This window comes from Lissotriton vulgaris, unplaced genomic scaffold, assembly GCF_964263255.1.
Source record: "Lissotriton vulgaris unplaced genomic scaffold, aLisVul1.2 SCAFFOLD_1376, whole genome shotgun sequence".
NCBI lineage: Eukaryota > Metazoa > Chordata > Amphibia > Caudata > Salamandridae > Lissotriton > Lissotriton vulgaris.
In genome coordinates, this window is record NW_028254681.1 from 485,298 (window position 1) to 510,032 (window position 24,735).

Here is a 24,735-nt window from a genome sequence, read left to right on the forward strand (position 1 = left end):
TGCACTCACTACTCACTACTCTGTACTCACTACTCTGCACTCACTACTCTGCACTCACTACTCACTACTCACTACTCACTACTCTCTACTCTGCACTCTCTACACTGCACTCTCTACTCTGCACTCTCTACTCTGCACTCTCTACTCTGCACTCACTACTCTGCACTCTGCACACTCACTACTCTGCACTCTGCACTCACTAGTCTGCACACTCACTACTCTGCACTCACTACTCTGCACTCACTACTCTGCACTCACTACTCTGCACTCACTACTCTGCACTCACTACTCTGCACACTCACTACTCTGCACTCTGCACTCACTAGTCTGCACACTCACTACTCTGCACTCACTGCTCTGCACTCACACTCTGCACTCACTACTCTGCACTCACTACTCTGCACTCTGCATTCACACTCTGCACTCACTACTTCACACTCTGCACTCTGCGCTCTGCACTCACACTCTGCTCTCACTCTGCACTCACTACTTCACACTCTGCGCACTCTGAACTGTGCGCACTCTGCACTCACACTATAATAATCCTTATGCAGAATTCCTCTAAAGTAAAAGCAGCTTGGGTTTTTCCTATAAGCGCCAAAGAGTCAATGATAGGAAAAGAGGGCAGAGAGTGCTAACCCCATCTCCCTACCCACAGACAACCAAAAGTTATCTTCTGCGTTGCATTGTTCTAATAAATAATGAATAAGGAATTTAAAGTATATGTATGGGCGAGTGGAAGGTGATCTATCCTATTCAATATATTTTAACACAATTGGTGTTCATGGTTACCTTTACAAACGTGAGATGAAGATGATGCTCAGTTTTTAGTTATATAAGGATATTTTGTCGAGTACATTCAAGTTCAAGTGTGTGCTTCCGTGAGTGTGAATGTGGAGCAAGAGATGTGCACGGCTCCAGGAGGCTCGGCGTGCGCGTCCACGATGTGCAATCGGCGCTCGTGCACCGCTCTGAGTCCGTTGAGAGCGAACTCCGTGACAATAGGTCTCGAAGCCGAGACCTAAAAATAGTTATTAATACTATTGTGCAAAAAATCAACTCCAAAAAATGGACTCATATTGCGGTACATTTATTTATTATAAAGTTTTATAGAGCGCAAACCAGACCTGTGAGGGTATCCGAGCGCTTTACAGTATTAAGGGAGGTGTCCAGAGCACAGGGAGGGGAGGGATCATTGGGCAAAGAAGGGGATACATAATGCAGGGAACCAGTAGTAAACGTACCAGCTACAGGTGGGAAGGAAATTGCAACAGATAGATACGTGGTATAGGAAAGTACCTAATCTCAACTCTCGCTCAATGTCAGTAGAAGGATAATTATGACACGTTTTTGTCTCCTTCTTAAAATTTGCATTTAGTCAATCCTCCAACATGAGGAAGTTAGCTTGACGAAATTAAGCAACGCCAAAATGATACGCCTTTTCTGTAGAAATAGAAATAGTATGTTTTCCTGGAAAAGACATACGTCATCGAGAGAAAGGTGAGCAGGTAAGAGGGATGGGGAAACTATAGAAGGGGATGGCAGAAGTAAAAATAAGAGTAAGGCGGGGGTTACAAGAGGTAAGGGTATTAAAGAAAGGGAAGGGTGGAGACAGAACACATTTGAAAGAGGGAGAAGTAGTAAAATTAATAAAACAAGGAATAAAGCGGGAGAATACAAAATATATGGGTGTTAAAGAAAAGAATGGGAGAGGGTAAAAGAAGGGCAAACGTAGAAGGGAAAGTAACATTTAAAGAGTAAAGTGTGAGGATGAGATGGGTATAAAATATTGTCAATAAAGACTTGCCATGATAAAAATGCATGAACCACTTTCTATAGGTGTGTATTTAATCAGAAACACACACAACCACCTCTGTCTTATGAAAGTAAGAGTAAAAACATACGTGTAGATTTACTATTAACTCCACGTCTACCTACCTTGATAATATATACACCTTCAAGGTACTTAGGTGTGGTGTTAAGTAGAGGGAATCTCACGGCTGTAGTGGCAGGCAGTGTGCTCAACTAGGCATTTTTGCAAAGCAATATTTTGTGCCTTGGAATTGTGGAGAGTAATGTTGCGCCTTGAAAACAACAAGGGGTGCATTGGTATTGTTAATGAATGGATATATGGTAATTGACCTTTCACAACTGAAGAAAGATAGTCTCTTCTACTATATATACTTTAAGAGAGGTGGCCTTCAGACACAGTTTATGTAAATTTGAAAACAGAAAATGGTTTGCTGTTAATGGACGCAATAAAATATAATTCGCTGATTTATAATCACACTTTTTATTGCGATAACAGCTCATTCAGACTGTTTTAATTTCAAGCGATTCAGCTAAGGTGTCAAAACCTGTTAAAGTGCAAGAACTGAGATTTCTCAGCTCATCTGTGTGACGGCGGCCTACTTTTCACTTTCAGAAATCCAACAGAGTCTGTGCTGGTGTTTTTGGTGCTCCTGCCAAAAACAAAAAAAATCATTTTGCCCTTTTTGTGCTCCCTGTCTTCCAACAGCTGGGCTTCTGTGTGGCCCTTTCAGTGTAAATCTATGGTGTCTATATATGCAATGTTAGTGCTTACATGTACATTCAAAGCGCTTCAACAATGCCTCATGGACAGAAAGCGCTATACAAATACATGTTACAATTGCAATATACATACACCCATACAAACCAAATCTTTATATAGTTTATACGAGAGAGAAAATAACACCTTACAAATATCTTTAAATTATTATAATTTAAATAAATGAGATGGCACATGTTTGAATTGCGCGCCTACTTAGGGCAGAAGGCGCTATATAAGAATAGGTGCTATATAAAATGACATAACTGTCAGGCCAGGGGTTGGGATTTAAGAATATCAGACCAGGGGAACTCACTCGGACACGTGGAATCTAACCAGCCTTCCCTCTTTCTTCTAGCTGCTGCCTTTTCTTCTCTAGCGCTCTCGTTAGCGAAAAGTTACACACAGCGCTTTATAAGATGTATAAGTAATCAAATACATTGCGACAGTTGGGCATGAAGCCAAGCCTTTCGAGTTTATATCTCTGTACTCCTGTTGCGAAGAGTAGTATAGCGCTGAGAGCGAAATCGAATTCAGGCGCTATGAGCAACTTTTTATTGAATATGCAGGTGTTGTGTCTGAAGCAATTTATTGTAGAAAAGCATATTTCAAAATAGTTTTCAACAACCAAATACCAAGTAACGTGCATATGATACTATTTTATTACAAATAAAAAGAATAAATATATCTGCTACAATCGTAGATATCATCTTTATTCCTAAATAGCTTCCTTCGGGGATGAAAGGGGAAGAGTTTAAAGGGAAGTGAAAGGGAAACCGCCGCAGCTCTGCTTTCATCTTTGCTTCCAGAGTCCTTACATGCCTTCCCCTCCCCCACAATGATCCGGGGGTTCTAGGACCCAGGAGCCCGCCCCCGCAGAGCCCTTCTCTTCAATGGCCGGGGCGTGGTCTCTCATTTGAAGGGGCGTGGCCTTCGCTCCATGCAGATGAAGCCCCTCTTTGTCCCTGCCCGGGCCCCGGGGCCCCTCCCCGGGGGCGGAGCCGGGCCGGGGCCGCCTCTTGTAGCTTTGTCCGCGGCGCAGCTGCCAGTCTCACCCAGTGTGCCAGGGGCCGGGACAGGCGCCCGGAGCAGGACCCACGCCATGGAGCCCCTGACGGCTGCTGATTACTGAGGAGCGGGGAGGTGAGTGGCCCCGGAGTGCTGGAAGGGGCCCCGGGGGTGGGTGGGGCGGCCGCCCGGTGGGCAGTGAGAGCTGCACTCCGGAAACTCCTGCACCAGTTTCTACTTTCTGTTGGCCGGGCCCTCCTCACTGCCCTGTAGGGGTCTGCCCACGTTGTCCCTCCCTCTCCACCCTGCCCGGTTCAATTCTGCCCAGTTGTATTTCGGTCCTCCGGCCTCCTCATGTTGAATTATGCCCAAGGTGGCATCAGCCTGCCTACTTAGAGCTGTGCCCAAGTTGTCAACATATTCTGCCCATGTTGTTTTCGTTCCCTCTACTCTGCCCCTGTAGAGAGGTCTGCCCACCCTGGTGTCAGTACCTCCACCCTGCTCCTGTAGAAGTCTGCCCACCTTGGTGTCTGTACCTCCACCCTCCTCCTGTAGAATTCTGCCCACGTTGGTGTCAGTACCCTCACACCCTCCCGTTGTAGAGGTCTGCCCTCTTCGGTGTCTGTACCCCCACACCCTCTCCTGTAGAATTCTGCCCATCTTGCTGTCAGTACCCCCACACCCTTCCCCTGTTGAATTCTGCCCACGTTGGTGTATGTACCTCCACCCTGCCCCCCTGTAGAAGTCTGCCCACCTTGGTGTCAGTGCCTCCACCCTACCCCTACAGAGGTCTGCCCCCACGTTGGTGACAGTACCCCTGCCCCTGTAGGCGTCTGCCCACCTCGGTGCCTGTACCTCCACTCTGCCCCTGTAAAACGCTGCCCACGTTGCTGTTTGCACACCTTGTTGCGAGTGCAAGTTAAGCCCCCTTGTCCTGCCTCTTCCACGGCGGCCGTGTGTTTCCCAGACCGCCCCCTGCTCACACGGCGGCCGTGTGCTACCCAGGCCGCCCCTCGAGCCTGGCTCCCAGCAGTGCTCTCTCTCCTCTCCGTGTTTACTGTGTCTGTTTGCTCTTCCTTCCCTTTGATCTGCTCTGTGCACGCAGGTTTCGTGCACGGCGCGGGCGCCATGCCGTTCTTGTGTCCACACAAGCGGCTGCGCCCGTTCTGCTTCTGAAAGGCTGTGGTGTTTGGTGTGTAGGGTGCGGAAGAGCACACGGTGTGTGCGCTCTGCACCCCCTCTCTTGGAAGTTTTTTGCACTGTGGTGAGGTGCGAGTTGTGTTTTGATGCTTTCACTTTTAGGAGTTACTTAACCCTGACTGCATAATGAATCGACCGTCTGTTGTCCCAGGGAGGGTCTTGTGTGCTGTGGGTGATAGGGCACCGGTCGACTTGTGAAAGTTGTGTACTCTGCAAGCACGTGTCTTGTACATCGTCTTACAAACAGCTATTTGGTGAATGGTGTGCTCGTGCACAAGTTTTATTGACAAAGTGCTCATGATTCACTGATTCACGTCGGTTTGGGGGTGCGGGTGTATTTACTTCTTAAGAGTAGGGGACACCAGTGCCCCACGGCAAATTGACATTCATGGACCCTATGGAAGGGGTGCATTAACTGTTGAAATGCACGGACTCTCTAAAGTTTCAGGCACTGGTTTTCACCAACACAAGTCCTCTGTGCCACTGGTGGATTTCTGGGCAGCGGTGGTCTGATCCCTGAGGGGTATGTATGAGGTCTTCAGGGCATGGTTCCATTGTCCTACTCCAGGGTCATCTATAATAGTAGCGTAAAATAGTGCACGCCTGGCACAATTGTCTGTGTTGCTGCTAGTGCACTGTGACGTCACACTCTATGGTGGTGTGGTGTTAGCATTTCTATAGTGTTTACTACCCCTGGTGAATGGTTCTGATACCTACACTCTGGGTGGGGTCGGGCAGGGTGTCCACGTGAGACAGTGCACTGCTCTGGTGTTTGCTGTCAGCCTCTTGTGAACTGTGACGTCACACACTATGATTGTGTGGTGTTACCATTTCTATAGTGTTTACTACCCCTGGTGAATGGTTCTGATACCTACACTCTGTGGTCGTGCAGGGTGTCCACGTGAGACAGTGCACTGCTCTGGTGTTTGATGTCAGCATCTTGGGCACTGTAACGTCACACTCTATGGTGGTGTGGTGGTACCATTTCTTTAGTGTTTACTACCCCTGGTGAATGGTTCTGATACTTACACTCTGGGGTCGTGCAGGGTGTCCACACACGACAGTGCACTGCTCTGGTGTTTGATTTCCGCCTCTTGTGCACTGTGACGTCTCACACTATGATTGTATGGCGTTAGCATTTCTATAGTGTTTACTACCCCTGGTGAATGGTTCTGATACTTGCACTCTGGGGTCGTGCAGGGTGTCCACACACGACAGTGCACTGCTCTGGTGTTTGCTGTCAGCCTCTTGTGCACTGTGACGTCACACTCTATGGTGGTGTGGTGTTAGCATATCTATAGTGTTTACTACCCCTGTTGAATGGTTCTGATACCTACACTCTGTGGTCGTGCAGGGTGTCCACGTGAGACAGTGCACTGCTCTGGGGTTTGATGTCAGCCTCTTGTGCACTGTAACGTCACACTCTATGGTGGTGTGGTGTTAGCATTTCTATAGTGTTTACTACCCCTGATGAATGGTTCTGATACCTACACTCTGGGGTCGTGCAGGGTGTCCACGTGAGACAGTGCATTGCTCTGGTGTTGTTTGCTGTCAGCCTCTTGTGCACTGTGACGTCACACTCTATGGTGGTGTGGTGTTAGCATTTCTATAGTGTTTACTACCCCTGGTGAATGGTTCTGATACCTACACTCTGGGGTCGGGCAGGGTGTCCACGTGAGACAGTGCACTGCTCTGGTGTTTGCTGTCAGCCTCTTGTGCACTGCGACGTCACACTTTGATTGTGTGGCGTTAGCATTTCTATAGTGTTTACTACCCCTGATGAATGGTTCTGATACCTACACTCTGTGGTCGTGCAGGGTGTCCACGTGAGACAGTGCACTGTTCTGGTGTTTGATGTCAGCCTCTTGTGCACTGACACGTCACACTCTATGGTGGTGTGGTGTTAGCATTTCTATAGTGTTTACTACCCCTGATGAATGGTTCTGATACCTACACTCTGTGGTCGTGCAGGGTGTCCACGTGAGACAGTGCACTGTTCTGGTGTTTGATGTCAGCCTCTTGTGCACTGACACGTCACACTCTATGATTGTATGGCGTTAGCATTTCTATAGTGTTTACTACCCCTGGTGAATGGTTCTGATACCTACACTCTGGGTGGGGTCGTGCAGGGTTTCCACGTGAGACAGTGCACTGTTCTGGTGTTTGATGTCAGCCTCTTGTGCACTGTGACGTCACACACTTTGATTGTGTGGTGTTAGCATTTCTATAGTGTTTACTACCCCTGATGAATGGTTCTGATACCTACACTCTGGGGTCGTGCAGGGTGTCCACGTGAGACAGTGCACTGCTCTGGTGTTTGATTTTAGCTGCTTGTGCACTGTGTTTTCACAGTATGGAGCGTGGTTCTCTCCCCTGCACTTTACAGCCTGGCATAGTCTTTACAAGATGGCGCATGACTTGGTTCTCAGATTTGGGGGCCAGATCATTGCATTGTTCTGTTGCCTGTATACTTGGGTGATGCACAATGTTTCACAAGATTGTGCGCGCCTCAGTTATCCGCCTTGCGGGTGGTGCTCTGTTTTCACAGCAAGCGCATTGACCCCATTGTCTGTGTTCACTGAGACATAAACTCTTCACCAGCTGCACACATGGCAAGAGTCTTTCTTCATGCCTCGCTCACTTGGCACAAATGTTTCACAAGACCAACCTTGCCCGAATCTTTCAAAGTGCCTTGTGCTCTTTGCACGAATAGCTTATGAGATGCACATTGCATCACTTTTTATTCCTGTCGCACTCTCTTCTTACAGATACTTCACAAGACACACAGTACATCAGTCTTTCTTAACGCCTCACCCTCTTGTTACAGAGGGTTCACAAGACACAGTACATCGGTCTTTCTTCTTGCCTCACTCTTGTTATAACTAGTTCACAAGACATCGTGCATTAGCCTTTTTTAACGACTCACTCTCTTGTTACAGATAGTTCACAAGACACAGTACATCGGTCTTTCTTAACGCCTCACTTTCTTGTTAAAGATAATTCACAAGACACAATTCTTCACGCCTCACTCTCTTGTGACAGGTAGTTCACAATACATAGTGCATCAGTCTTTATTAACACCTCACTATCTTGTTACAGGTAGTTCACAATGCATAGTGCATCAGTCTTTCTTCACTCCTCACTTGTTACAGATAGTTCACAAGACATAGTGCATCCGTTTTCTTCACGCCTCACCCTCTTGTTACAGATATTTCACAAGACACAGGACATCAGTCTTTCTTCACACCTCACTCTCTTGTTACAGAGGGTTCACAAGACACAGGACATCAGTCTTTCTTCACACCTCACTCTCTTGTTACAGAGGGTTCACAATACATCAGTCTTTCTTCACACCTCACTCTCTTGTTACAGAGGGTTCACAAGACACAGGACATCAGTCTTTCTTCACGCCTCACTTTCTTGTTAAAGATAATTCACAAGACACAGGACATCAGTCTTTCTTCACACCTCACCCTCTTGTTACAGATAGTTCACAAGACATAGTGCATCAGTCTTTCTTCACACCTCACTCTCTTGTTACAGAGGGTTCACAAGACACAGTACATCAGTCTTTCTTCACACCTCACTCTCTTGTTACAGAGGGTTCACAAGACACAGTACATCAGTCTTTCTTCACACCTCACTCTCTTGTTACAGAGTGATCACAAGACACAGGACATCAGTCTTTCTTCATACCTCACTCTCTTGTTACAGAGGGTTCACAAGACATAGTGCATCAGTCTTTCTTCACGCCTCACTCCCTTGGCACTAATACCTCACAAGCAGGGCACGAGTCCTAAAAAGAGAAGTGGGGAGACGCTGTAACAGTAAGTGAAGTCAAGAAAGGTGAGGTCCGATCTCGTCCCAGAGAGGCCAAAGAGTGAAGTCCAGCTGTTTGGCAGGGGGGACGGCTTCCACCCGGTAAAATAAGTGGGGGGGACGCCGTCCACCCACGTGGTACCCCGACTCGACCCCTGCTCACAAGAGACAACGCATGATTCTTGTTTTAGTGCCCACCTTGTGTCACTGGGCAGAGTGCAGAGACTGAATACTTAACTTGTGACAATACCCTGGTTTTTCGCTGGTACCCAGAATCCTTTGCGACTCCTAGGTAACACCTTGCTTATGGCCACTAATGACACCTTATTGGCCAGACTCTCAGTAGTGCAGTACAGCTGCTAGCAGGTTCCGCCTCAGCGCCTACTTGGAGGTCCTGGCACTGGCTTCAGTCAGGAAGCACCAGACCTGCTGCCTACTCACAGGGCTCTGATGGGGGGGGGGGGTACTATTCAAAGCCTAAGGCCAGAACCGAGTTACTACCACCCTGCAAGAGCGCTTCCTTGGAGCGATAAGACGCTCTTGGTGGTTCCCCTACCAGACAGGGCGTAGTGCTTTCTCCTTTCTCACCACTGCGGCCTGGAACCAACTCCCGTGCCATCTGCGCTCCTGTTCAGACTTTGCCAAGTTTAAAAAACCCGTGAGATTTGTTTGTTCTAGCTGTTATGGTTCTGTGCTGGCGCAGCGCCGAGATCCACCTTCGTTGCGCTAGATCAGTGAAATAACACAGCTCCCAGGGCTGGCTTCTGGGGCATCGGTACCACACGCCGGCGGTGCAGTCCTGCCGTGCCAGCACGGTTCCTGGGCACGTGTTAAAATGTTTACCCGTGCGCCAGATTAGAAGGAAACATTAGACCCCCTCTGGCACTGTGTGCTGAGTGTCTTAATATAGTGTTCTCGACCCCGGTGCACTATGGGAGTGGGAAGGGGAGCGCACCCTGCCCCACAGACCTCCGTGACTTCATCTGAACCTGGCAAGCCAGGGGTCGAGAAGGACTCTCACACGGTGAAGCAGTGACGTCATTGCACCCATTCCTCAAGTGTCACAGGCACCGGTGTGTCTTGGGAATGTCGGCTGTGTTCCTGTTCCAGGAGGGTGGTGGGGGGGGCATACTTTAGAGGGTGGCTCTAGGAAGGCCGGGGTGCCCAGCACACCTTTGTGTGGCACTGCCCTCACTTCTTATCTTGTTTGACAGTCGGATGCACCCGTCCTGCCGTGTTCCAGGTGTGATTCAGAGGTTCTGCAGTTCGTTGCTGGATGCCTCCGGCGTGTGTGGCTTGAAGGCGGGACTTCCTGTCAGCAGGGTGACCCGGCGCAGCCTGGAAGCGGCTGGTGCACTGTTTATTTAATTCCTCCTAGTTTAGATGACTTCTAGACCTGCATTCGTATCTTGTTTTATGACATCATATTTCTATCATCACTTTTTCTGACCCGCCCAAAAGGGCGCCCAGATAGAGAACCCGTTAGAAGCCTTAATAATGTTGGATGGCGCTATAGAGAGGCGATTCATAAAATATAGCAGTGGCGGCCCAGTTTTGTAGCGCTTCGTAAATCGTAATTCCTTGGGTCCGCGCGCACCGCGTGCTACAAAGGCCGAGCCGCCCCAGACATCAAGGCGGCGGTGAAAGTATTGTCGAGTCCAAAGGTTCGTGTTTGCAGTCGGAAGTCGACTTCCAATCCCGGCTCAGCAGGTCTGCTTGTGTGATCTTTGGGCTGGCCATCGGCTCCTCCCTTTTCTGGAATCTGTATTTGTATTTTATGGTACTTATAAAGCGCATCAATCATCCCGAGGGACATCACGGCGCTACGCTAGGAAAGAATGCCGGTGCTAAGATGCTTACTCTTAATCTAGTCAATGGTAACTTCAGTATCTGGTGAAAGAGTGGTTTTCAGTTTCTTTCTGAAGAGTCCATGGTCGTCTGTGAGTCGTGTTGGCTGGCTGTGGCTACTGAGTCTTTCTCTGTGAGTGCCAGAGAGGGGGAGCCGTTCGGCTGTGGGGTGTGAAATATTCCTGCCAGGTCAGGCTTGAGGCTCCCTAGCGGACCCGGAAGTGCGAGGCGAGGGTGGGCCTTCCGCCGGCTTCAAAGGGTGCAAGTCTGCACCTTCAAGCAGCGGGCACAGCTGGGGGCAGAAGTACCAATGCAGTGCGTCGCCCTAGCGCCTCGCAATGCGGCGCTAGGACAACGCAGTGCTAAAATTAGATTCATCAAGGCCACCTTGCCTGCCCGACTGGCTTGATAAATCTAAAGCAACACAACGCAAGGCAAAGCAATGCGTTGCGTTACTCTGCACGCGGGATGTGTTCCACCAGTGGACTGTGGGTCCTCCTGCGCGTCCATCCACCCATGGATTTTGTCGCATTCCCAGACTTACCACTCCTGTAGACCTGGAAACTCATCAAAATGCTACGCCTCCCAAGGTGAGGCCTAACGAGGAGAAATATCTTTATTTCTTCTCGTTTTTTCCTCTCTGTAGGTGCGCTGCTTCCTGCACCAGGGTGCAAGGGTGTCTGAGTTGGCACAAGGCAGCACGTTGTGCACCAGCGCACGGAAAAGACAGGAATGTGCCGTATGAAGTTAAATCCAGCGCAATCCAGCATTTCCCTTTCACGCGGCTCCGCAAGGTGGTACACTGCACAGCGTTATTGCTTGATAAATGTCGCTCTCACAGACAGTCACTATCGCATTTTAGACTGTCTTTGTGCACCACTGTTGGATGGAGGTGGTCAGTTCCGAGAGAAGGTCACTCTGGCCAGTGGATAGCACTGGGATATGTCCGTCCTGCTGCTAGTCGGCCCATCCAAGCCTCTCTTAACCAATTCTTTCAAAATATACAGCGGGTGTTCACTCCTAGCGGAGAGCGGGCCCTCTCATCTCATGCTATTAGCTGTCTGATGCATCCTTCCGCCTCCTGTGAAGTTTTTCCATTGCGACGCATGAGGGACTATTTCCCATCTGAAAGCACACTGAACCATGCATGACAAGTTAAACTCTTCATCCAGCAGTGCACTGTAAACAGAAAGCTGTCTTTTTTAATGCATCAGCTTTTAAAACATTTTAGGATTCGAAATGCAAACAAGAGCTTGCTTGATTCTTTATACAAGCCTGGATTTGCTTACGGATGTTTATCTTGCCGAATACACAGATATCCTATTTGCATGTGAGCACTTAACAACCCATCGATGTGCATAGTAAATATAGTACGTTTAACACTTCACTTCTTTTATTCCTTGTGAATTCCCGGAAGTTGTTTCGTTTTTCTGTACTTTATTTATTGGCTCCCCTCAGGCTTGCAAGGCAATTTGTATTCCATTTTGAGTCATTATGTTAATTTCTCGTGTATCCAAGTGTTCCTTCCTCTCGTGTTTCCTGGGCGAGGACTTCCTTCCCCTCCTTTGAGCGGTACAATGGTGCTGCTGTGCACTTGCTGCTGGGTGAAGTCATTTGCTAGCGGCTGAGCAGGGATGCTGTGCCTGGACCTGCCTTCCCACCCTTCCCCTAAAGCAGGTAATGGTGGGTGGCTTGTGGGCATGTCTGTGGGGAGCTGTTCTCTGCCACAGCCCTCAGCAGATGCCTCATTGGCGGTGCTTTTCATGTTTTTCCAGGTCCTGGATGCTTTTTGGGGCCTCCCCGAAGATGATGAAACACGTTATTTTATTTTAACCACTTCTGAGATTAAAGAAAAGTCACATGGATTTTAGGTCGAGCCTGGGCAGCGCATGCACTGCAAGGCATGCTGTATTAGAGTATGGACTTGAAGCTCCGCCCACTCTCTGCCCATATTTTTCATTGGCTTGTGTCATTGTCCTTTATAAATGCTGGCTTTTGATTCGCTAATAGGCTTGTTAGTCCCTCCTTAGTACCGCCTTGTCTTCATTTTTAAACTCCCATGAGGACTGGCCCTTTTACTTCTTTTGTTACACGGTATGTCTTTTTCAGTCTGTAAGCACTATTTTGTTTAATGCGTTTCTCCTACTTTAGCCATGACATAGTTTCCGGCAACTTTCAGCTCGCCATGCTCGCTTTCACTTTCCAAGCAGTCCGGGACAATGGCAGCCGAGGTTTCGCGTATGAGCTATTGGCATTGTAAATGACAATGACTTTTATTTATGTGTTAATTATCAAAACAGATAAATAAAAAGGCATTTACAATGCCAATAGCTTAAACTCTCGCAAGTTCGACACTTATTGCATTGCAAATGCTTGTTTTTCATAAAACTTTACAAATAAATAAATATGATGGGCATATATCGCACCAGCATCTACCAGCAACAGCTCTTGTGTATTGGCGACTGTGGGACTCGTGATTATGTGACTCACAACCTGTGTCACCAAGTGTCCACCCTACCCAGGCCAGGTCTTCAAGGCAGTGGACTGGCTAACTGGGCTTGGCTCCTGGCTAGAGGAGCTGTGGGTGGCATATTTTGTGCCATTTCTGCACAGTAATAACTATCAACTTTGTGGCATTCCCTGTCCAGAGCTAAAAATATTAACTTACACATTGTACTTCGGTTAAGCACATTTGTATAGCGCATTGACAGGAGTTGTAAGATTCTGAGTCTCTTTCACAATGTAGGCACCATTTAGAATGCTGGAGTTGAAGTGGTCTGTTGATATTGTGCGTGGCTGGGCTTCTGGTTGTCGATGTGAGTGCTAAGGTGTGCGGCCGGCAAGGGTGGGTCCACTGTTGTGGTGTTTACCAGGTTTGAACATATATCGGTGTGGATGAATGAATGTGCGTGCCGATGGATACTGCGGCTTGTTTCAGTCTGATGATATGCAGAGAATTTTTAAGGCATGGGCACCAGTGGGCAAATGCCCTTGCCCCCCCACACCGTCCAAGGCATCCCTCGGAAAGTTACCTGTCTCTCTAGCTCACTTCTGTATCTTAATCTTGAACGTATACTTTACCAGCATAGGGTTTGAATTAGCAAAAACTAGTAATAAAATCCAAAGTTGTTCCAAACAGGGGCCCCGAAATATTTATTTCCCAGAGTCTCCAACATCCTTTACCTAGCCCAGGGACTGCGGCTGCATAGGTCTGGAAAGACGTCGGGAATCCTCGTTGCAGTCTATGGGGCCTGAAAGAAGAAGTTGCTGGCAGGCGACCAGTGAAGAGATTCGGATGGATCCAAGCCTGGATCGAAGATGGAAGACACCTGTAAGCAGAGGGGACCAAGTTCTGAATCACTAGCCAGTGATTAGATGGGCACCAGGATGGCACCGGATGGAGTCACCTCGACCAGGTGAGTGGGCGACGCTGGGCTCTGCAGTCTCACGGACCAGGAGGCGATGTCGGCGACCAGGATGGAGGTGTGAGCTGTCCCACGAAGGTATCTGCTGTCGACGTCGCTGGACCCAGGATTGGGGCAACAACTCTTGGCAAATGCGAGCCCACGCGGTGGACTTAAAATGGCGTCTGGAGTGGACCAGGAGGGTCCGGGGTGCTCCTCTGTTGGAGGGGAGCAAGGGCCAGTCTGGAGCAACCAGACCAGCGATGTTGTCGTCGTGGCGCGTCGTCAGGAGGGCCACAAGCCAGCAGGCAAGTAGCCGGACAATGCGGTGAGCAGCAAAGAGCAGAAGGGCCCCAAGCAGATCGGGTGGATGCTGGGGGGCTGGACTTCGGTGCTGGAGCTGCTCAGGGTTGGGGCTTCTCAAACCCCAAAGCACTCACTCGAGGATCCCTCGGCGGTCGTGCTGGGCAAGCGTCGTGCAGTCTTGAAGATGGCCGGTCCCTCGAGGTCTCGTCACACCCACGAATCTCAGCTGAGCTGACGATGTAGGTAGAGGTCAGAGGTGCCAGGGAAGCCGGGTCTCGTCGAGCTGGGCAGTCTTGATCCGGAGGAGAGACTTACAGCAAACCGCGATGCGCTTGGATGGTGCCTGCTGTGCAGGGTGGCTACTCCTTAGCCACAAGGGAGAGTCTTCTGAAAGGTTCAAGAGTTCTTTCGTGGAAAGTCATCAAGATTCGGAATTATCTAATTTGGGAAGGGGGCCCGCTCCTATCTTTATACTAAGAAAAGGGGCTGGCACGCGACTAGGTCCTGCCCATGGGTGGGACCAGGAAGGGGGGTGGTTACACCCCTCTCCCATGCCGGACTTTCCCCAGCTCAGGAGCTGGTGTGCCCCTGGAACTGGTTCTAGCCGGCCTATGCGTAGTGAGCACCGGGGTGCCACTTGCAGTCACCTTCCTATTCAGCCCTGCCTACCCAGGATACACAAAACCCTGTCTGGGATGGTGCTAGCACCGCCCCTGACAGGAAACCCTTTGTCCAAGCTCTCCTCGCTGGAAGGACTCCCAGCAGCAGGAGGTCAGACTCGTGTCTGTGGTGGCAGCATCCATTTTGTGATGCTGAGGCTCGAGTTAACTTTAACCGGGGTTCACAGTTACATACATGTCGTGTCCCTCTAGAAGGGTGGAATGCTAACCCCGTCGCCAGAATTGGCGAGGGGTTAGTATTCCAATTCGTATGACACCTTACTCGACATGTTTTGATAAAGCAATACCAGAGTTGGCATATAACCGCGAGGAATATAATGCACTTAAGAGTATATGGTACGCGTTATCATGGAACAGCTATTAGGACTTGGTTCCGCAAGCTGCAAACGGGCTCAGCTCATGCCAGAGCACCATCTCACATGATTCCAAGCACTCTGCCTTCAGGATTGTTAAGGCCTGCCATAGGAGTGACTGATAGGAATCTACGTGTCCATTTTAGGGTTAGATATAGGTATACTATATCTACAGCAAAGGGTGATTACACCACCTTCCCCCAGCTGTCATGCAGCCAGTTGTGTCAGATTGAGATGGCCAGCCAGGGGTGGCATAATACATGCTGCAGCCCCTGGTAGGCCCTGGGTACACCTATGCCCTGAGTTACAGGGTCTGATAAGGTGGCCCAGTACCAATGGGTAAATGCACCTAAGGTACATGGAATCCATTTTACAGAGAGCGCAGTAGGCCTGGGGTCCCGATTGGCAGGGTCCCAGGCCAGCTATGCCAAAAACCAGCTAAAACACAGGGCAAAAAGTTGGGGGCAACCATAGTCAGGATCTACCTTCCTACACTTAATATGACACTAATGCTCCCGGTATGTACATTTCTCTGCTCCTGGTGGTTGCTGGGTTTCATGACACCCCCACCCTATGGATGTGTGTGTGTGTGTCTGTCTCACTCTCATGTGTGTACATGGTATGTCTGTTCGCCCATTTCTCTGGCTCAGGTGTTTGTTGGGTTTCATGGCACCTTCATCTTTTGTGTGTCTCGTGTGCCATTCTCTGTGCACGTGCCTTACAGATATTCTGGACACTTGGGCCCACCTACTCTGTACCACCTGACCCTATAGGGCGTTACCCTAGAGAGAGACAGCAGTATTTTGATTGGAAGCAATTTATGCCCCCTGGGAAGCTATCATGACCGCCATGTTTGCACAGGTCACGTGACACTTTCCAGGAAGCTGCATTTTGCATGCTGGGATTTGTAGGTCCAGATTTACAGCTAAACTGTCAGCCAGACCCAATCTTTAAACTATACATTCTGTGCGTTGTGTTCACCCAGACCAGTGTTCCTTTAGCTCCTCGTCTCTCGCGATTGGCTGTTTGGCATTTCATTCCGCCTCATTTCAGTGCGCAATGGTGTGTTTTTACATCTCAAAAGTATTCTGAATAATAAATCATGAATGTCATTAAAAATGTCACCCATCGCAGGATGCACTGCTGCCCGACAGAAGGCTGCGGGAATTGAATGTTTAAGGAATAAGTCCCATGTAGGCCTGGACGCGTGAAATTCAACTGCGCTCTGCGGAGTTTTTTCCTGACTTGCACTCGCCAACCGTAAGTTGGAAAGGTTTACTCCAGACCGCCTCGCGGCGTGATTTCTCAACGCAGGCAGTCGCGGGTGGCCCTACCGCTCGCATTGAGAAACCTTCCGTTCGCGTTGAGGAAGCTGCCATTCGAACAGCACATCTACTCGAGCGGCAGAAAGAAGCAGCGCCCTATTGTGCTGCGTTTTGTGCTGTTTGTGCTAATTTTCCAGAGCGGGACAAACACCGGGCGCAAAAAATCAGCGCAATCGGCACACCCTGACGCTCAACCACTTGCAGAACTCCACGTAGTGAGGTGGAGTTTTTGGGACCTTCATGAACTCTGCCCAGGCCTAGTCCTATGTATTAGAGGGCGTGACAGCTATCGTAGAAATAGACGATTTACTCAGGTTAGTAAAGAGTTTGCAAATCGCCAATGTTTATACAACACTGAATGACTACGCAATATAACGACTGCAGCACGCGAATTCGCTGCAGAGAAGCATTCCTTTAGTAGCTTTTTGGCAACTTCCAAAACGCCCAGATGTGGGTTTTTAATCCGAGTCTCGTTCTGGCCCCAGCTGTGTCTTGCCACCTCGCCCTCCTGTTTTTCCAGCAGTGGAACGAAAATTGAAGGCTGCCAGGGCCTTTTTATAGCGCCTCTTTTCAAAAATAAACCTCGAGTGTGGTCATTGTGCACCTCCCCGTCTCCTGCGGGCCTTCGTCCACAGCTCTGACCTCAGATGCGAGGTCCCAGCAGAAGGGGATGGCGGGAGTGTAGCTGGTGCGGCAGGTGCAGTGGCACCGGGACCCAGAGGCCTGAGGGGCCTACTGGACCATGATGATTGCCCGAATTTACAGCACAGACAGCGGTAAGGTCTTTTCCTTTCACGGGGGCCCATTGCACCCTTGCTGGGACAGGCAGATGTGTGGGTTTGGTTTCCAGACCTAGCTGCGGTGTTTGATGCCTGAATTGGAAACGCTCCGGGCGCGGTCCCAAACGGAGGCCGCCTGGTGTGACCTTGTAGGCGCAGCCCAAGGACACTACCCGAAGGTGTTTAACAATCGCAGCTTGTTGAGCACTGGACATTTCTGGCTATCATTGAGTGAAGGATGACTTAGAAACATTTTATTTCAACTTGGCGTTACTGTGGAGAAGTGTGGCTCAATGGTTAGAGCGGCAGGCCCTGATGCAGAGGTCTAGCCCGGGACCAGGGTTCAATTCCCCGCCTCGGTGGGTCTTGGGCTCAAAATTCCACGCACCTGATAATTCTCGCCTCGTGCCTATTCCAATTCCCAATCATGGAGTCCCACTTTGCAACTCTTGGCAATAGCTTGCTTAATCTCGACAACGGCCCCAGCAGCGCTGGGATGCCTGGCTTCACCCTGGGGGTGCCCAGGAGTGGACGCCTCACAGGGAAAGCCAGGACGGGTTCCACAGCGGTATTCGTACAAGCGCCTTGAGACACTTGCGGGTGAGTAGTGCGCTATACAAGTATCAATTTACATTTACCATGGTAAAGATGGCTATTGTACATCATTAAAGCTTCATTTCCAAACCTCCTCGTTTGTTGTCCGGCCTGATGCAGACAATGTAAATCTTGTGTTTTTATTTAGTATTTTAAAGCGGGATTTCCTTTATTTTAAGGCCTCCCACTGTTGTAGAAAATGCAAAACAGCAAAAGATAATAGAAAGTCTGTCCTTCGAGACGTACTATAAGCTGTGAACAGTGCAGCAGGTGCAGTGCGCCGGATGTAAGTCTATTTTACGTACATGTATTGGGACGCGTGGCGCCACGGCTACGCTGCTGACTCCCATGTGACCGTGGTGCTACTAGAAGTGACGAGCCTGGTGTGTGAGTGGGGGGAGCCGTAAGTGGTCCTCGGTGTCTGGCTGCGCTGTCCTGCCCCCACTTGGAAGGCATTCACCACAACGAAATGTCACCCTTTCTCTAGTCACTGCCATTGCAGGGACGAAAGAGTACCCCAGGACTACAGGGGTGTAAGGGTGCCCAAATACTCCATCAAAATAGCAGCCATTCTCCACCCACAGTCATTAGAGGCCGGATTCACAAAGCCATTTAAAGGAGTAAGTTCCCCTCACTTCTGCAAGTGGCTCGATCTACGCGTGCAAAATATGAATTTGAACCATAAATTCAGTTTATTCACATATAATATTGTCTCACCGTGGTGTGATGCCATGTAGGAGTGAGGAGTAGGCATACCGGGAGGGAACGCACTGTAGAGTTTCTGCACACCTTCAAACTTGTGTTTGTGGCTATTGACCTTTTTGTCAGTCCATTTACCCTTCAAAAAGGTTGGAGATTTACTCCTACCATAAAAGTAAATCCTTTTCCAGTGTGGGCAGGGGCGGCGAACTCCCCCTACATTTGGAGGTGTAGGGAAGGGGCTCCTGTTTAGAGAAAATGTTTATCTCGTGGCGAAAAAAAAATAGTAGTGGAAATTTTACCCCCCCCCCCTGCCCATTTACGCAGGCGTAATTCTACGCACAACCACGCTCGCGTAACTGCAGTAGTCCCTACTTCCGGAAAGCTGGTGACCGTAGTGAATTATGATATCTGCGCCTCCGCAGTGGATGCCTGGAGGTCTCACTGGTGACGTCAGGCCAGAGAGTGGAACATTCGGACGGAACATGTATGACACGAGCCGTGCAGGCATGTAGGCCCCAAAGAACGAGCCTTGTGTTCCAACTTGCCCCAGCGCCTGCCTTCGGGGTTCCTCGTGCACTAAAGATGAACCGGTTCGAGCCGCCCTGCTCCGTTTAATAAACATCCTGTGCTGTGGCCGGAGGGCTGTCGTTTGAGGAATGTGACTGCTTTTGAAGTAAGTACCTGTCCAGAACGACGTGCAGCTTGGACCTGAGAGCACCTTGTTTCTCTGACCTCCCTGGTTCAGCGCGTGCCCGATCAAATGTTTGTGTCTGTGCAGATGGAGAAGGCAGGAGATTAAACATGCAATTGTTATAGGAGCATCTGACATTTTATAATTGGAAATTTCGGTTCTTAGAGGGAAAATCTTCCAGAATGGAGGATTTTCAAACATGGCCCATTTACATAAAAGTTATAGGATTGGCCAAGGTTGAGAACACCCACTTTTGTCTGTGCATTTACAATACAAGGAGATTAAGTGATATGCCCAGAATCACACGATGTTGAATCTACCACCAAGGCCAGGTTTGGAACGTGTCTCCAGGTTCCAATGGCGGCAGCTCGAGTCAGTTGCCACATCTGCTCACACATTGTAGGTATTTTCCCAGCTGGAAATGCATGTGAAATGGCTACTTGGAGGTGAGTAGCGGAGGTGTATCACCAAAGGGAAACTTTATTTCCCTCTGGAGAAAGACATGTTACTTGTGCAAATGCACTATTCCCCACTACTCACATCCGTTTCCACCCTGTGTAATCTGCTTGTGTGAATTTTGCCCAGTAGGAGTAAGTAGTCTTGGAAATCTGGGACTGTTATAGATTTCCTGGAGCAGGCCTGCTTATCTTCATAATTGGGTGTTGGGCAAGGGTGGCTGCCTGGAAAGGGGGGAGGGGGCTGAAAAAAACGATGAACATTTATTTTTATTTATTTTTATTTTGAAAGTTTTATATAGCGCGGACAAGATCCTTGCAGATATCATAGCGCTTTACAAAGAGAAGTACATGGGGTAGCATAGTCAGATAGATAAATCAATAGGTCACATAGTATAAAATGGTACAAGTAGGTGGTTACAAAGCCAATCTGTGTACAAAATAGTACAAGTAAATGGCTACAAAGTCAAACATGGGAGCAATCAGACAGTTAATAAAAATAATCAAGGTTGAGTGAGAGAGTTCGACGGAAGGGTGGAGGACCCGTTGGGCGGGGAGGTGTAGTTGTGTGAGGTGTTGCAGGGGCGACGTGGGGGACAAGGGCATTTGCTGCGTCTAAGAGCGGGGATTGACGCCCGGTTTGGGGCGTGTTGAGTGAGTGAGTCAACCGGATGGGTAGGGGATAAGTTAGGAGGGGAGGTTGGTGAGGGGTGTATGGGGGTGTATGGCGAGTAGTTCCTTGATGTTGTGTATGTCATCTTTGATCTGAGCGAGGGTGGCCATGATGTTGTCCATCGTGGGGTAGGTGGTCGAGGTGGGGGCGGCCGTCTGAGGAGAATGGCTGACCAGGGAATTCGTGTGCAGGTGGGAGCGTGGACTGGTGTTCGAGGAGGTGTGCGTTGTGTTGATGTATGGGAAGGTGTTAGGGAGAAGGGATGTTTTGGGCGGAAGGGGTGTGGATGTGGTGGGGAGGGGGTTGGTGGTGTGAGTGAGGGCAATGATGGTAGGTGGGTGGGTCAGGGTGTATGCTGGGAGACTGATAGTCGAGGTGGGGGTGCCGAAAGGGTAATGGGGGCTGAGAGTAGGAGGGGAAATGGGATTGGGAGTGGTCATGTTGTGGGGAGGGGGAGTTATGCTAAGAGAGGAGGTGAGAGGGTAATGGGGACTGAGAATGGGGGGGATGTAGTGGGATCCATGTTGCGATGATGATTTAGGTGGGAATAGGAGAATGCACTATAGTGGTACACATGTGCAGGAAAAACAAAAACATACAGTAGGTTACACGGTGTAAGAATAGTACTAGTGATCAGTCGGCGTATCCCAAATGTAAGAGTGTGCAGAGAAACATATACATACAATAGGTTACAATAGGTTATAGAGTACAACAGTGGCACTGGTGATCAACCAGATATATATATGGGGTAGTGCCACCATCAAAAATCCAAAATCAGAAATGACATTAGTTAGCAACCAAGGTAAATGAAGTAGCATTGCATTAAAAATGTTCAAAATACAGGTAGAAGAATAAGACTGCGGTAAAAGGTATATGAGGTAGCAATCTGCGCATTACAAATGTTCAAAATACAGGTATAGGTACAATACTGCAACACTAGGCAAACATTCTTTCAGATATGGTGTAGCAATCTGTGCATTACAATTGTTCAGAGTAAAGCTAGGAGTGTACTGCAATAATAGGCAGACATTCTTGCATATATGAGGTAGCATTCTGTGCATTACACATGTTCAGAATATAGTTAAAAGTATAATAATACAATAATAGGCAGGCATTCTTTCACAAGAGGGTGTAGATACCGAACTGTGCAGAGTACTCAGTAGGTCTAGTCTAGAATGATAAATTCTTAGCGAGTGTTCAGATAAAGAAGAGAATGACTAATCCAGGATGTCCGCCCATGAGAGAAACTAGTCAAACATGTCCGCCAAATAGGTGGGATAGAGACATTAGTCCTCTGTTTGTTGCTGTTGCTTAGCTAGCATAGAAGAGCAGTTTCCCTTCTCCTTCATGCATGCAGGGGAGGTGGAGATATTAGTCCTCTGTCTGCTGCTGTTACTTTAAGCATAGGGGGAGGAGTTTCAATTTCTATCTGAGCCAGCAATGCTCCAGCTATCTGGGAGGAATGCTTATCTTTGTGTGGGGGAGTTAAACTGAGGAGCCTCGTGGACAGAGGTGCCGTGTGGGGCGGGGGGGGGGAGATTTATTGTTACAGGTTTATGGCTCCAGCCATTTTGAACAAAGGAGGTAGTTTACATTAACTTTAGCATCATATTTATATGCACAGCATTTCACCCACTGGTGAAAATACGACAGACCTACTTACTGATGATAATGTGTGACTAGTAATTCTTGAAGAACTCCAGAGAGTGTTTGGGAATTACATGAAAATTGGAAATTTGCTCCAAAAGAAATCCTCCGGACAGTACGTTTCTGACATTCCGCGTAGGCGTTGAGTGAGACCGAGTGAGAGTTGATTTAAATTCTGGACCGAGAACATGCATAATTAAACAAGTTGCGCAGTAAGCAGTATCTATGTGTTTGTTCACCTTGGACCACCTTAGTAATACTTTCATTTTCTTTTTTCCAGAACAGACCACTGAAAATGTCTGTCAGCAATCACGAGAACCGGAAGTCGCGGTCCAGTTCGGGCTCGATGAACATCCAGCTCTTCCACAAGCCGGGCCACGCTGACAGCCTCCTGACGCACCTCAACCTGCTTCGCAAGAGATGCCTGTTCACCGACGTGGTGCTCCTGGCGGGAAACCGCACCTTCCCATGTCACCGGGCAGTGCTGGCCGCCTGCAGCCGCTACTTCGATGCCATGTTCAGCGGGGGGCTGAAAGAAAGCCGCGACACAGAGGTCAACTTCCGTGACGCCTTGCACCCCGAGGTGCTGGAACTGCTTCTGGACTATGCGTATTCTGCCCGCGTGATCATCAACGAAGAAAACGCTGAGTCGCTTCTAGAGGCTGGGGACATGTTGCAGTTTCTTGACATCCGCGATGCCTCAGCGGATTTCCTTGAGAAGAACCTCCACCCCGCCAACTGCCTGAACATGATGCTGTTGTCGGACGCCTACTGCTGTGAAGGCCTCTTCGAGCTCTCCTGGAGGATGTGCCTGGCCAACTTTGCCTCTGTGTACCAAACAGAAGACTTCTTGAGGCTTCCAAAGGGCAAGCTCATGGAGCTGGTGAGAAGCGAAGAGCTGGAGGTAGAAGACGAAGCGATTGTCTACGAAGCTGTGATTGGGTGGGTGAAGTTCGACCTCCCTCGACGCCATGACGACTTGCCTGACCTGCTACGCTGTGTGCGGCTCGCTCTCTTGCCCGAGTCGTACCTGAGAAACATTGTTGTAGGTGATGAGTTGGTGTACGGCCACAAGTTGGGAAAGGAGATCGTGGAGGACGCGGTGCGCTGCAAGATGAAGATCCTACAGAACGACGGTCTGGTGACCGGCTTTTGCGCCCAACCTCGCAAAATCAGCCAGGCTTTGCTGCTCCTCGGCGGCCAGACTTTCATGTGCGACAAAATCTACATGATTGATCAGAAAACCAGTGAGATCATGCCTAGGACTGACATCCCGAGCCCACGCAAGGAATGCAGCGCGTGCGCCATCGGCTGCAAGGTGTATGTGACCGGCGGCAAAGGATCCGAGAACGGGGCCTCCAAGGACGTTTGGGTGTACGACACTCTTCACGATGAGTGGTCCAAAGCTGCCCCCATGATGGTGGCCCGGTTTGGCCATGGTTGCACAGAACTTGACCATTGTTTGTATGTAGTTGGTGGCCACACAGCTGTGACGGGCTCTTTCCCCGCTTCTCCATCGGTGTCTCTGAAGCAGGTGGAACAGTATGACCCACATGCCGATAAGTGGACGTTAATGGCGCCCCTCAAAGAAGGCGTCAGTAATGCTGCAGTGGTTGGAGCCAAAATGAAACTCTTTGTCTTTGGTGGCACCAGTACCAACCGCGATAAGCTGCCCAAAGTCCAGTGCTTTGATCCGTGCCTGAACCGGTGGACTGTGCCAACTACCTGCCCGCAGCCCTGGCGCTACACAGCCGCCGCAGGTCTGGGCAGCCATGTAGTGGTCATTGGTGGCGACACGGAGTTCTCGGCCAGCTCGGCATACCGTTTCAACAGCGAGACCTACCAGTGGTCAAAATTTGGGGACGTCACCTCCAAACGCATCAGTTGCCGGGCAGTGGCTTCAGGCAACAAACTGTACGTGGTTGGGGGATACTGCGGCGCCCAGCGCTGCAAAACTCTGGACTGCTACGACCCTTCGTCGGACACATGGAGCAGCGTCACTACAGTTCCTTATTCCCTGATCCCGACAGCCTTCGTCAGCACGTGGAAGTATTTGGCAACCTAGCACGCTCTTCCCTCACCAGGTAACTATTTGTATGTAAAAGTGACTATATAACTTTGTGTTTTGAAAGTGTATATTTTCATCTGCCTTTATTTTAACATGGTGGTCAACCCTTCTTGCCACCACATTACTTATCAAGCATACAAAAGTTATAATAATGCAGAAATCCTAGGTAAATACAAGAGGAACTAATATTCCAAAATGGAAGGTAAGGATGAGTTTTCGTGCTAGTCACTGAACCGAGACCCGCTTTATTTGTGGACTGCATTGTGACATTTTACGCACCCCCATCCTATCCCTGTTTAGATTAATTGTCCACATCACTCTAGAGCCCTTGAATTTACTGCTAAAAGTTTAGGTGGATAAAATTAAATATTCACCTATAAAGTTGAGATACTTCTCTCTTGGGTAAAGTTTTCCAGCTCTGCCTGGGGTGAAGCTTACCTAGCATGCCCTAACCCATGTTTGCTGCTGCTGCTGGATGTCCCACCCACAAAGGGCGGGACTTCCTGCTACAGAGGGACACTGCTAAGCTGTAGTTTTACGGCTACCACTCTTAGACCTGAGTGGCAGTGGTGAAACCCAATATAGCAGCTGTGCACGTCAGATTCTACTCTGTC

The 24,735-nt window shown here is 49.2% G+C and overlaps 1 protein-coding gene across 1 annotated transcript in view; it reads left to right on the forward strand.

Moving 5' to 3' along the window:
• The first annotated feature begins 3,617 nt into the window (after nucleotides 1–3,617).
• Nucleotides 3,618–24,735, forward strand: part of LOC147659467 (ectoderm-neural cortex protein 1-like) — a 32,001-nt gene continuing 10,883 nt past the window's right edge. Inside the window, exons 1-2 of the mRNA XM_086951736.1 lie at nucleotides 3,618–3,712; nucleotides 22,334–24,137. Coding sequence (XP_086807862.1) covers nucleotides 22,349–24,118 — 1,770 coding nt within the window. The 5' untranslated portion in view covers nucleotides 3,618–3,712; nucleotides 22,334–22,348 and the 3' untranslated portion in view covers nucleotides 24,119–24,137. The remainder of the gene's footprint in view (nucleotides 3,713–22,333; nucleotides 24,138–24,735) is intronic.